This window comes from Podarcis bocagei (assembly GCF_964188305.1).
Source record: "Podarcis bocagei genome assembly, chromosome: 13".
In the NCBI taxonomy this organism is placed as follows: Eukaryota; Metazoa; Chordata; class Lepidosauria; order Squamata; family Lacertidae; genus Podarcis; species Podarcis bocagei.
Window position 1 is genome coordinate 44,847,239 of NC_138138.1, and position 13,061 is coordinate 44,860,299.

At 47.3% G+C, this 13,061-nt stretch overlaps 1 protein-coding gene across 1 annotated transcript in view; it reads left to right on the forward strand.

Annotated features, from left to right (window-relative positions):
* The window catches only part of LPCAT4 (lysophosphatidylcholine acyltransferase 4), a 34,225-nt gene that overhangs the window by 17,179 nt on the left and 3,985 nt on the right, over positions 1-13,061 (forward strand). Inside the window, 10 exon segments of the mRNA XM_081167895.1 lie at positions 4,571-4,713; positions 4,829-5,049; positions 7,915-8,027; positions 8,126-8,186; positions 9,220-9,278; positions 9,720-9,754; positions 9,971-10,025; positions 10,717-10,799; positions 11,557-11,682; positions 12,583-12,724. Coding sequence (XP_081024021.1) covers positions 4,571-4,713; positions 4,829-5,049; positions 7,915-8,027; positions 8,126-8,186; positions 9,220-9,278; positions 9,720-9,754; positions 9,971-10,025; positions 10,717-10,799; positions 11,557-11,682; positions 12,583-12,724 — 1,038 coding nt within the window.

Sequence of the window (13,061 nt, forward strand, 5' to 3'; positions counted from 1 at the left end):
GCCCCCCTCCTCCTCCAGGCAAGCGGCGTCGTTTGGGCGGCAGCGCCAGCGGCAACTCGCCTCAGATCGGCAGGTTAGGGGTTAGTGGGGGGCGCAAATTACTTGCCTTGCCCCGGGTTAGGGGGCGCAAATTACTTGCCTTGCCCCGGGTGCTGACAACTCACGCTACGCCGCTGCGTGCCTGGTCACTCGGTTCATGCTCTGTGTCTGTATTGAGTGGGGTTTGTACGGAGAAAAGCAAGCTAATTTAGTCTCTGTGGGGGCAGGGAATCTAGATGCTACTTTGGCTTTGCCTTGTAAGTATATGTCTTGTCTTGGATCCCCGGAAAGCACAGGTTGCCTAAGATAATGACATACCCATCTTAAGTGTGATGCAGAAAAATACATTGCTCCTTTCCTGGTTGCTTGTCCCGCCTTCCAGCCACGTGTTTGCAGGGAACAAGTGACAACTGCCATGAAAACAAAGAGTGTCTCTGTATAAGTGCATGGAACTAAAACAAGGGTCAGCAAACTTTTTCAGCAGGGGGCCGGTGCACTGTCCCTCAGACCTTGTGGGGGGCCAGACTATATTTAGGGGGAAAAATGAATGAATTCCTATGACCCACAAATAACCTAGAGATGCATTTTAAATAAAAACACACATTCTACTCATGTAAAAACACGCTGATTCCCAGACCATCCACAGGCCGGATTGAGAAGGCAATTGGGCCGGATCTGGCCCCCGGGCCTTAGTTTGCCTACCCATCAGCTAAAACTACAGTGGTACCTCAGGTTAAGTACTTAATTTGTTCCGGAGGCCTGTACTTAACCTGAAACTGTTCTTAACCTGAAGCACCACTTTAGCTAATGGGGCCTCCTGCTGCCGCCGGGCCGCCGGAACACAATTTCTGTTCTCATCCTGAAGCAAAGTTCTTATCCCGAAGCACTATTCCTGGATTAGCGGAGTCTGTAACCTGAAGTGTATGTAACCTGAAGCATATGTAACCTGAAGCATATGTAACCTGAGGTACCACTGTATATGTATATTTTATTTATTATTATTATGGTTGTCAGCAATGCATTCCAGAAGCAAGGGCTCCTCCAGACATTCTTTCCGTTGTGCATTCATGATTATTTGTGCTCATAATAGTATCAGAGTGGCTAGACGTGACCCTGCTTTCAATAGCATTTGGTCCTGCAGAGGTTTCAGGGAGGACGTGACGCTTTGCTTCTAGTCAGTGCATGGCCCCATAACTCCCTGCTAAATTCCTGTAATTTTTCATACTACAAATGCTCCAGTTTATTTTTTGGTGGCACTTTTGTTGCGCAATAGCGCCGCGGGAGTGATCCTCTAGGCAGCAATAGTGCGGTGTGGTTGAGGAAGGATTGCAGAACAAGAAACAACAGGGAACACTGTGTGGACCCTCCAGTATAAATCCACCCCTAATTCACTACTATTGCATATAGTCCAACACGGCACACAGAAAAACCAGGATGCTGTCTTCCGGGGCTGCACTCTTGTGTGACATTGCGGCCCCGATAAAAACACTTTTTCTGGGCACAGTGCCCCAAAACACGCAGTTTGGGGTGCTGCACAAGATTGCAGCCCTGGAAAATCACTTTTGGGGGGTGAGATTGCATCCCGAAATTGCACGGGAGCACAGCTCCTAAATTGGCAGCCATGCTGTCACGGGGAAAAAACAGTATGTTTTGGTTTGCCCAGGACAGTTGTGGGGTATGCTGTTGTGCAAATGACATGTTGCAGGGTACATCTACTTTAAAAGCACCAGTTTAGAGGCCTATTGGTTTCAAATAAATGTGCATGGGATGGGTGCCTTACCAGTAGATTCTAGAGTAAGCCTATGTTTCCTCCTCAAAAGTAAGCTCCACATGGGAGTTCACTTCCTAGTAAGTTTGCAGAGGATCACAGGATTTAAGACCCATTAGGCACAATCAAATATACTTCAAAGTAAACGCATATAGGACTGCATGCTAAATCAGTTAAAATTGTTTAACATTAAAATATTAATGGAATAAGCATTTGGTTTCCCCCCGCTTTGTTAATAAAGGATGTACGTATTTGTCACAGTGGGAGCTATCTTAAAAGATGCATGCCATCCTATGTGAAATAGGGGGTGTTTTCATGGGCGGGGTGGGGTTGCCTTTTCAGTGATGGAGCCTGCCACCATAGATTTTTAAAGTTCTTTTATTAGAAACAATTATATAAAAAATGTGTTGCCCTTTTAATCAAGAATGCTTTTATCAGAGTTAATTGAAAGGGTTTTCATGGGGTTTTCATCTAGCCAATTAATTAGCTAAACATTCCACCCTGCACTGAAGTCTGGAGTTCTTGCAGAAATTCTAAATCCAGTTTTGCAGTGTTATTTTATAGCATTACAACAATCACTAGGGACTCTACAGACACTCTCTCTCTCTCTCTCTCTCTCTCTCTCTCTCTCTCTCTCTCTCTCTCACACACACACACACACACACACACACACACACAACACCAACACACAAATCATTAGTTCCATGATTGTGCCCCAGAAGTGTGGAATTTGTTGTTGTGCATAGCAAATTCAACATCTTGGGAATCTCTGCTTCAAGTTTTGTTCCTGTTTTGTTAAACAGAAGTAAGTCTCCAGACCTTAAGACTTTAGAGAAACACTTTGGAGTGTGTGGCTGAGTACGTATCTCACAAACTGGTAGCAGGAGGGCAGGTTGAGAAAGCAGATGCAGAATACATTTTTATGCTAAGCAAATATCCTGGAAACTCTTCTTAAATTGAATAACTAAGACCGGATTTCAGAATTCAGCTTCTCTGGGCGCAAAATGTGGAATCGCTCGCTCAGACAGACAGTTTTCATGAGGCTCTGTGGATTGTCCTTTTGTCAGCAAGCACGGAATCAGGCCAAAGAGGAGGAAGGACTGAAATCCAGTCATTACCGGGTTCCAAAGGGACAGATGAAAAAAGCCTGGCTGGCAGTATGGCTCACCATCAGGACACCGAATAAATCTAACATGTGCCCTGGCAGATGCCACCGTTTTGCCGGGGCTGTAATCCGTGCAAATCGGGGCTGGTGGTCCCTGCAGAGTACACGTGATTAGCCTAACTCGATGCCAACCACACAGCCTGCCTGGAAGTCGGAGCATGAGATATTATTAGAAATAATTTCCTATGGCACGTTGAGCGCAGAGGGCTTGCAAAGTGAAACAAGGATGGTTTTGTTAATGAGAGGTCAGATGCCTGAGCTGGGCTGGCGGCAGCACCCAGCGCCCTTGGGTGGCTGCGCCCCGGCAGCTGCCCACCAACACTGGCACCAGTTTTAACCTGCCTGCCTGCCTGCCCCTTGGCTGGGAGCTCCTCTGGTATCAGCTAGCTGGGTCAGCCACTTGCCATTGTAAGGCCCAAGTTGTGTGTAATGCAAATCCGAACCATAGTTTAGTGTGAGCTAGCAGGTTCCTGGAGAGGAGATTGCAGCCACTTTGTTTCTCCCTCCACTGCACTGATCTAAGCCATGGTTTGGCTTCGCATGTCGACTGATGCTGGGCTCATGTTTCAGCTTTTTCCAGGCTAAATATCATCCACCAGTTACCCTACTTCAGCTGTCTTGTAAAGATGTACAGTAGTACCTCTAGTTGCATTCCACTCTTGTTACGGACTTTCAGCTTACGAATGCGGCAAAGCCAGAAGTGTTTCGCCACGCGTACATGCGCAAAAGTGATCTGCACGCTTTGCGCATGAGCAAAAGCGCTCAATCACGCTGCGCACATGCACAGAAGAGGCACTCTAGTTGCGGACTTTTCAGGGTGCAAACGGCACCCCAAAATGGATTAAGTCCACAACTAGAGGTACCACTGTATCTTTTTGCTCAGGCTTTCTCTGGATCCACAAGATTTGACTCTGTTGTTATTGAATTCCTGTTGTTATAATGCTGCTTTCCTTTTTCCCTTTTGGTATCTCAGTGTTACTATACAATTGTCTTGTTTTATGTTGTATTTAAACAGATTTTTAAAATATTAAGCAGTATGGAAACTATTCTAAATAAAAATAATAATAAAAATAACTGAGAGCCCTCTTGGGGAAATGCCTTGTTTCAAAACGTGGCATTGTAATTCTTGAGTAAAATAAATTCAGAAGTCTTTTTGAGGATGTCTTCTGCAGTTTGCTTCTGGCACCCTCTGCATCCCAGAGGGTTTTGCAGTTTCTAATTCCTTTTTTTTCTTTTGTTTTGTTTACTTTTTCAAGTGTATTTCACAATGTTGTGTATTATCATCCTTTTTATGTATGTAATCAACAAGCGACAGAGCAAAGGTCCCCCCCCCCAATAATTATTCCATTTTACAATTTTAGATCTGGAGATTTTAATAAGCATATTAATATTACACCCCCACGCCCACCCTATCTATGCCCCAGACTTAAGGTGATGCCTATTCCTGAGGCGGGTTCCTCATGCAGGGAGAGAGGCTGACCTGAGACTGGTCTTTAGGACCTCTTGGTGCTCCCTCTGGTCTTACGATTTTCTTACAAGGGACTTGACCTGGGCTGCCTTCTTACGACGTGCCTCCCTCTGACTTTGCCTCTTTGCAGTTCTATGTGCTGGGAGCTGTGCTGGCCCCGATCCGTGTCGCTTTGGCCTTTGTGGTCCTGTTCCTCATCTGGCCCTTTGCGCTGCTCCAGGTGGTGGGATTGCCGGAGGAGACCCTCCAGGAGCCCTTCTCCGGTTGGAGAAAGTAAGTAGTGGGCCCCGCTCCGTGGGTTGCCTGGCCCTTTGGACCCTGCTGTGCTCGGCTCTCCTAATGCCCCTTCCTTTTGTTTCCCGCCTCCCCATTTCTCCCCCCTTTTCAGCACAGTTTCTCACGGTTCTGTCTACTTTCTGAGCCGCCTGATGTTCTTCTTGCTGGGCTTCATGAGGATACGGGTCCGGGGTCAAAGGGCTTCGCGGCTGGAAGCTCCCATCCTGGTGGCGGCCCCTCACTCGACCTTCTTTGACCCGATCATCCTGCTGCCCTGCGACCTCCCTAAGGTTGTCTCTCGCACCGAGAATCTCCACGTGCCCGTCATTGGAGGTGAGTGACTCCAGCACAACAGACCAGAGCCGTGGGGAGGGAAGGGAATGGGGCAGCCTTGCAAGGCGGGAAGAGGTTGCTCTGCGGCCCTCTCGGAGCAATGCCTCTGAAACGAGGACCCCATCTGAACTCAACATTTGAAGCTCTTTCATGCCACTTTCAGTAGCCACAACTTTCCCACAAAGAATTCTGGGAACTGTAGTTTGTTAAGGATGCTGAGAGCCATAGGAGCAAACTGAGGTCCCTTTGCCCACCCCCCAATAAAATATTTGAGAAGGCCTCCCACCCCCAAGTTGCCATTCAAATGACATGTGTGTGCCATGTCATGTGATTGGTTATGTGGGGTGAGGCTTACCTGTCCCCACCCCATATTTTATTCAAGTTGGCACCCCTGCACAGAGTTGTTAGGAGACCCCGATTCTCCTCACAGAGCTGTGATTTCTAGAGTGTTCTAGGAAGAGCGGTTGGCTGTAGCACCACTTTGTGAGGGGAATAGGGGGGTCTATTAACACTTGGTAAACTACATTTCCCAGGATTCCTTGGGGAACATACATAATGGCTGTTTAAAGTGGCACGATATCGTTCCAAATGTGTAGTGCAGATGAGGCCCAGCTCTTTCCATGCCTAGGTCAACATTGTAAATGCTGCGCCCATACCGGCTCGCTCATCTCCTGGCATTTTATTCCCCAGGACGGTGTGAAGCCTCTTTTTTCATGAAATGATGTGTATGGGTTAGCAGGAATAAACCCTATGTGCTGCCCTGCCCTGTGTCATTCCTAGTGAAGCAAATTTCTCCTCAGTCCGGCTAGCTTCCAGTCTCATTCCTGGGATTGGGGGTGGGGGAGCGCTTCAAATTACAAAGCATATTCAGGTGAAGCGAGGAAGGTTGGTTTGGTCTTCCCAATCCATTTCCTGTTCAGGGAAGTGTCGAGAGAAAGGCCTTTAAATGTAAACATAGCAGATACGTGAATGAATGAACACATGTGGCTCCCCTGTGACAATTTGTTTGGCCCTCACTTTAAGACAGTTTTGTATACTCACTCATCTGATTCTCCCAAAATCTCAGCTTTTTCAGGGTTTGGGGAGGGGGGTTGGCAAGGGGGTGGTTTTTACTGTTAAATAACTCCATGTTCGTGTCAAAGCTTTGATGGCAAAGACTTTAATTTCAGCAGACCGTTTAGGAGGGAAACGTGCTTGGGAAATAAAGAATGCCTCGTAACGTTTGTGTCAGTAAAGCACCGTATAATAATAAACAAGAGGCTGAGAAACAACGGTGGGCGGTGGACGTCCCCTTCCTGCCTCGCTGGTGGGCTTTCGATGGGACCACCTCCATGAGACTCTCTCAGGTGTTGAGACCACACTGTGTGCCACCAACTTGGGAGGCTCGAAAAAGAGGATTGGACCAATTCACGGAGAAATTGGAGACCAGTTCAATGGCTGCTACCCATGATGGCTGTGCCCTGCCTCCACTGTCAGAGGCAGCAGTTCTTGTGAATACCATTGGCCTAATCCAGGAGGCCCTCCTGATGTTCTTATAAATAAAGCTCTCTTGGTGGTTCTGCCACTGCCAGAAGCATGGGGAATGGCGACCTGGATACGGCAGGTTCCTCTGCGGCAGCCCTAGACTGTGGAAAGTCCCTAACCACAGAGGTGCATTTAGCATTCCCATGTCATAGTTTCTGCCATATGCAGTAGACACCCTTTACCCTTAGCCGTTAGAATCAGAGAATCGTAGAATTGGAAGGGACCCCAGGGGTCATCTAGTCCAACCCCCTGCCATGCAGAAGTCTCAGCTAAAGCATCCAGGACAGGGGACCACCCAACCTCTGGTTTAAAAACTTCCCAGGAAGGAGAGTCCACCAACTTCCAAGGGAGACCGTTCCACTGTTAAACAGCTCCGGCTGTCAGAAAAGTTATTCCTGATGTTTAGTCGGAATCTCCTGTCTTGTAACTTGAAGATTACAGTCATAACTCTTGTTACGTTTGCTTCAGGTTAAATCTTTTCAGGTTGCGTCCCACGGCAACCTGGAAGTACCGGAAAGGGTTACTTCCAGGTTTTGCTGCTTGTGCATGTGCAGACGCTCAAAATGATGTCACGTGCATGTGCAGAAGCGGCAAATCGTGACCTATGCACGTGCAGACACAGGTTGCGTTCTGCTCATGTTGCGAACGGGGCTCTGGAACGGATCCCGTTCGCAACCAGAGGTACCACTGTACTTCGACAGTAAAGTATTTACAGTGGTACCTTGGGAGTCCGTTCGACTCCCAGAACTGTTCAGAAATCAAAGCTGTGTTTCCGATTGGCTGCAGGAACTTCCTGCACTCAATCGGAAGCCGCATTGGACGTTCGGCTTCCAAAAAAAGTTTGCAAACCGGAACACTCACTTCTGGGTTTGCGGCGTTTGGGAGCTGATTTGTTTGGGAGCCAAGCCGTTCGGGAACCAAGGTACCACTTTACTGGGATGTGCTTCTTTTGTTGAATCTATACTGTTCAGGTTGGAACAAGTTTCTTTTATTGTGTGTGTCTTTTAATACATTGTTTTGCTTATAAAGAATATATATATGACTATGTCACCATGACCTCCCCTGGGACCTAGTGGCTAAGGGTGGACCAGAGATCTTAAATAAGTTGATTAAAATAAAACAAGATTTCTGAGGAAGCTGGGAAGCTCTACTAAACCGGCCTTTGGTCTGATCCAGCTGGGCTCTTTGTATGAAGCACTCGTTCAGATCGCCACAGCGATTTCAGCGATTTAGGGAAAGCTTCCTTAGGCCCATTGAGGTGTCTGGCGATGACCCAGGGATGCCCCTAAGTCCACCCTGCTCTTCTGAATCCCGTTTCTCTTTCTCTTCCACCCCCACCAGCCCTGCTGAGGTTTAACCAGGCCATCCTGGTCTCGCGTCATGACCCGGCTTCTCGCAAGAAGGTAGTGGAGGAAGTGAAGAAACGGGCAACTTCCCAGGGGAAATGGCCGCAAGTAAGGTTTTTACAGGAGCTGCAGTTTGCATTCCTGAGTTACCGGTTTGGGTCCCTGAGTAAGATAATCCACTTTATTTCCCCTTCTCTTGTTTGCAGGTACTTTTTTTCCCAGAGGGAACCTGCTCAAACAAGAAAGCCTTACTGAAGTTTAAACCAGGTAAGAGGCTGTGGGGAGTTGAGCGGATGAGCCTGTGAACAGAAGTGGGTGCAGGGCATTTTAGCTGAGGTAGGAACTCTACTCCTCTCCATAGCTGTCAACTTTTCCCTTTTCTTGCGAGGAATCCTATTCGGAATAAGGGAATTTCCCTTAAAAAAAGGGAAACGTTGACAGCTATTCTCCACTCATTCACGCTGGGCAGACAATCCAGCAAAAATGGGGGCACAGCCTGGGTTAACCTTCAGCCACTCATAGGATGACTTGCTGTTATTTTCATTGATTATAGTTTGTTGTCGTTTAGTCGTTTAGTCGTGTCCGACTCTTCGTGACCCCATAGACCAGAGCACTCCTGTCTTCCTCTGCCTCCCGCAGTTTGTCAAGCTCATGGTTTTTGTCCATGGAGTTTTCTTGGCAGTTTAGCAATTCTTTATTGTGCAGTCGTACCTTGGAAGTTTGACTTCAAAAATGTTCGGAAACCAAAGCACAGCTTCTGAAAAGGCTGCAGGAAGATCCTGCAGCCAATCAGAAGCCGCGGAAGCCACGCCGGATGTTCAGCTTCCGAAAATCGTTTGAAAACCGGAACACTCACTTCCGGGTTTCAATTGTTTGGGAGCCGATTTGTTCGGGAGCCAAGACATTTGAAAGCCAAGGTATGACTGTAATCTTAAATGTAAACTCTGTAAGTGTAAATAATAATTTGCAGACATTTAAGTGTTAAGTGTAAATAATAATTTAATTTGCAGACATTTAAGTTTTCTGATTACTATTATATTCCAATGGATTATTTAATATTGCTTTATTTTAAGTTGTTTATTTTTAAGTTATGTTTTTATTATATATATATTCGGTATTGGATCAGATTCCTATTAAGTGTGTGGCCTTTGCTATCTATTTTGCTGTTTCTTCAGCTCGCAAAACCGCCTTGTGTATAGCAATACAGCAGAAAGGTGGTACACAAATTAAAAGTGACTTGAAAAGAATGAAACGAAGGACACAAGAGCAAGTCTTGAGGGTGTGTGTTCTTCATCCTCAGGTGCCTTCATATCTGGTGTCCCCATCCAGCCGGTCCTCATTCGATACCCAAACTCTCTGGTGAGTCTACAAGAACATTAGGGAAGGGCAGGTAGAACATCTGATTGGCTTGAGGAATCATCATCATCATCATCATCATAATTTATTTATACCCTGCCCATTTGGCTGGGTTTCCCCAGCCACTCTGGGTGGCTCCCAAAAGAATATTAACAACATGATAAAACATTAAACAGCTGCCATCCCTGACATCTCCAGGTAGGGCTAGGAAATATTCCCTGTCTGAAACCTTGGAGAACCACTGTCAGTTGGTGCTAAGCTATATAGACCCCATGTTTTGGCTTTGCATCATTCCATTTCTGATGTTCCTAAAAGTACTGATGGTGAGGCAGCTGAAGAGGCTGTATTTCAGTTCCTCCGCACATGCTTACAGCTGTGCACCTGAATTCGATGCCATGACAAACCTCCCTAATTTTTTTTTTTAAGTGCTTCTTTTCTTTATAGGATTCTACGACATGGGCATGGAGAGGACCTGGAGTGTGAGTAATTTACGTCAAATCTGGAATAATAATATAATAATAATTTATTATTTATACCCCACCCATCTGGCTGGGCTTCCCCAGCCACTCTGGGCGGCTTCCAGAAAAATATTAAAATACTGGAACATTGATGTGTGGGGTGGGGTGTGCTTGTTCTGCAGGCTGATGTGGACTCAGTTTGTAGCCAAGCATCACCTTCCATTTTTGTCCTTTCAGGTTAAAAGTCATCTGGTTAACAGCATCTCAGCCCTGCACAACAGTGGAAGTCGAGGTAAGGAAATGTCTCTTTTTCCTTTTCTTTTCTTTTCTTTGCACCACAGTGCCCCCTACTGTGCCATGCTTCCTAAGTCCCAGATTGCCTGAACTCTTTAGGATTCAGAGTCAGAATCCATAAATTCAGATTCAGTTAGCTACCCACTCCACTTTTTGAAGGGAGTAGTTTTTCAACACCCCTCATCCCCACCACTAACATGGTATAACTCTTTTATCATATGCAATTATGGGAATTTCTGGAAAATTTGAAGCCATAGAGAGGGAGAAATGTTTTGCTGCTGTTTTTTTCTAGGGAAAAAGGGTGGAACTTTTGAGGGGAATTGAAATAGATGCAATACTCATTTGCCAAAGGTGAACTCATTTTACTACTTTAACTGCATAGAATGCACTATTTAGCAGAGGGGATGGCATGCAATGTACAGAGCAATCGTGAGGGTGTTTACTCAGAGACAAGGCCCACTTTTCAGTGGAGCTCACTCCTAAGTAAAGGATCCCTGAAATTTCTCTCCTACTGGAAAAATGGGGGGTGGGAAGTCCTAGCAGAGTGGGGAAAGAAAGTAGGGGGAAAGCTGTGATTTTTTTCCCTTCCCATGAGGTTTCGTGAACCATCACAACTCTTAATCGCGTATCAGATCCACAGCAAGCCATCTCTCCCCAATCACGCTCATAATTCTTCCTGTCATTTTCAGTTCCTCCCAGTTTATCAGCCCAGCGCTGAGGAGGCTGTGAACCCCACACTGTATGCTAACAATGTCCAGAAAGTGATGGCCAAGTGAGTATGGAGAGGGAGCGGGTGTTCGTAGTTTGGGGGAGTGAGGGACTTTGGTAGGCTGGGCATGGGGTGGAATTCTGTTTAAAGTCCTTGCTTCCCCTCAAAGAATTCTGGGAAGTGAAGGTGACCCTTCAACAATTCCTAGCACACTTAACAGTTCCCAGAAATCTTTGGAATTACAGTTGCCAGGAATCTTTGAGGGAAAGCGATGTGCTTTCTGTGTATGGCACAGATACGACCGAAGAGGCCCAGAAATGAGGAGGAGAGGCAGTGGCTGTGTGGAAGAAATGAGGTGAAAAAGCTGGACCCAGGCCCCCAACTACAGCCTCACAGGTTGCATGGACACGATCAAAAGTCCTCCATTCCACTTTTTCACAGTGTGGAAACTTCTGCTGCTTGAAAGGTGTCAGAAGCAGCCGCAGGGACTGTGAGCACTTAAACCTGAGGGAAATAGGGGACATGGTAGCTGTAGTCAGAACAAAAAGGAGTAGCAGGTAAAATAAAAAGAAAGAGAGAGGCTTTTCTGCTAGCAGGAAAAACCCCATCACCCTTAAGCAGCTGATTCAAGTCTCTGGTGGTTAATGTCTGGGGGAGATGATCAGGATGTTTGTGGGCAGTGTGACTGCAGCATTGGCCCTTGATGCAATCTGATGGGAAACCCCTCCTCTTATCAGGCGAGGCCTCAATTTGCTACTTAGACCTTTCCCCCCCTCTCCTTTCCTTTGCCTCTTGCCCCTTCTCCCTTTTTTTTGGCCAGAGCCCTGGGAATCCCAGCTACAGATTGCGAGTTTGTGGGCAACCTTCCAGTCACCGTCGTGGGGCGCTTGAGAGTGGCCCTGGAACCACGCATCTGGGAGTTGGGCAAAGCGCTTCGGAAGGCCAGGTGAGAGGCCACATATGTGTGCAGGAAGGTTGCAGGTTCAACTCCAAGCACCCCCAGTTAGAAGGATCAGGAAGTAGGGGCTGGGAGAGATCTTGGCTTGAGATCCTGGGAAGCCACTCTGAGCCAAAGAACACTGGTCTAGATGAGTCTGTTCTCTAAAAAAAAAAAAAAAGAGGAACGGAGGGGCTGGGAACACACAGGAAGCAGAGGAAGATGCCTCATATCAGACTCTTGGTCCATCTAGATCAGTGTTGTTTACACTGACTGGCAGCAGCTCCCCAGTCTCTCCCAGCCCTGTCTGCAGATGCTGGGAATTGAACCGAGAACCTTCGATGTGCAAAGCAGATGTTCTGCCGCGGAGCAAGGGGTGTGCGTCACTGGCAGGAGAAAGCCATTAGTTCAAGAGTGCACGAGAGGGTCCCACATCAGGGAGTGTGATGGTCGAAGCAGCAGTAATGCCCAGGATGCCACGTTGCCATTTTCTGAAGGCATCTAAGTTTCCCTTCAGTCTCCTCTCGCGACGGGCAGACATGTCCCCTCATCATCCATGGCTGAGTGAAGCATGTGGGGAAATCCGAAAGAAGGGTACAGTGGTACCTCTGGTTGCGAACGGAATCCGTTCTGGAGGCCCGTTTGCAACCTGAAAGGAACGCAACCCATGTCTGTGCCTGCGCGGGTCACGATTCGCCACTTCTGCGCATGCGCGTGACGTCATTTTGCGCGTCTGCGCATGCACGAGCGGCAAAACCCGGAAATAACCCTTTCCGGTACTTCTTGGTTGCCGTGGAACGAAACCTGAAAACGCTCAACCTGAAGCAAATGTAACATGAGGTATGACTGTACTTGTTACGGTAAATGTGAAAACCTTGTTTTCCTTATTGGTTTCTCCCCTTCCTGCAGGTGCCCGACAGGTGGAGTCAAGGGTCATTTGGATTCCTTGCCTGCACGTGCATCAGGACAGCTAGGGCTGAAGGAGCTGGCTCATTGGCTGGGGCTGGCCTGCCCTGAGGATGTCGAAGGGCTCTGCACCTATTTCCAACAGGTAAGTGGGAGCAGGAAGGAAAGCACAGAAGCGGCTTGTGCAATCGTAAGCCAGTATATTAAATGCGAAATGTCCTTGAGGGTTTTGGCAGGACGGCGGTATGCAAATGTAGCAAGTACAGTGGTACTTCGGGTTAAGAACTTAATACGTTCTGGAGTTCCGTTCTTAACCTGAAACGGTTCTTAACCTGAGGTACTGCTTTAGCTAATGGGGCCTCCCGCCGCCGCCGCACGATTTCTGTTCTCATCCTGAAGCAAAGTTCTTAACCCGAGGTACTATTTCTGGGTTAGCAGGGTCTGTAACCTGAAGCGTCTGTAACCCGAGGTACCACTGTAAA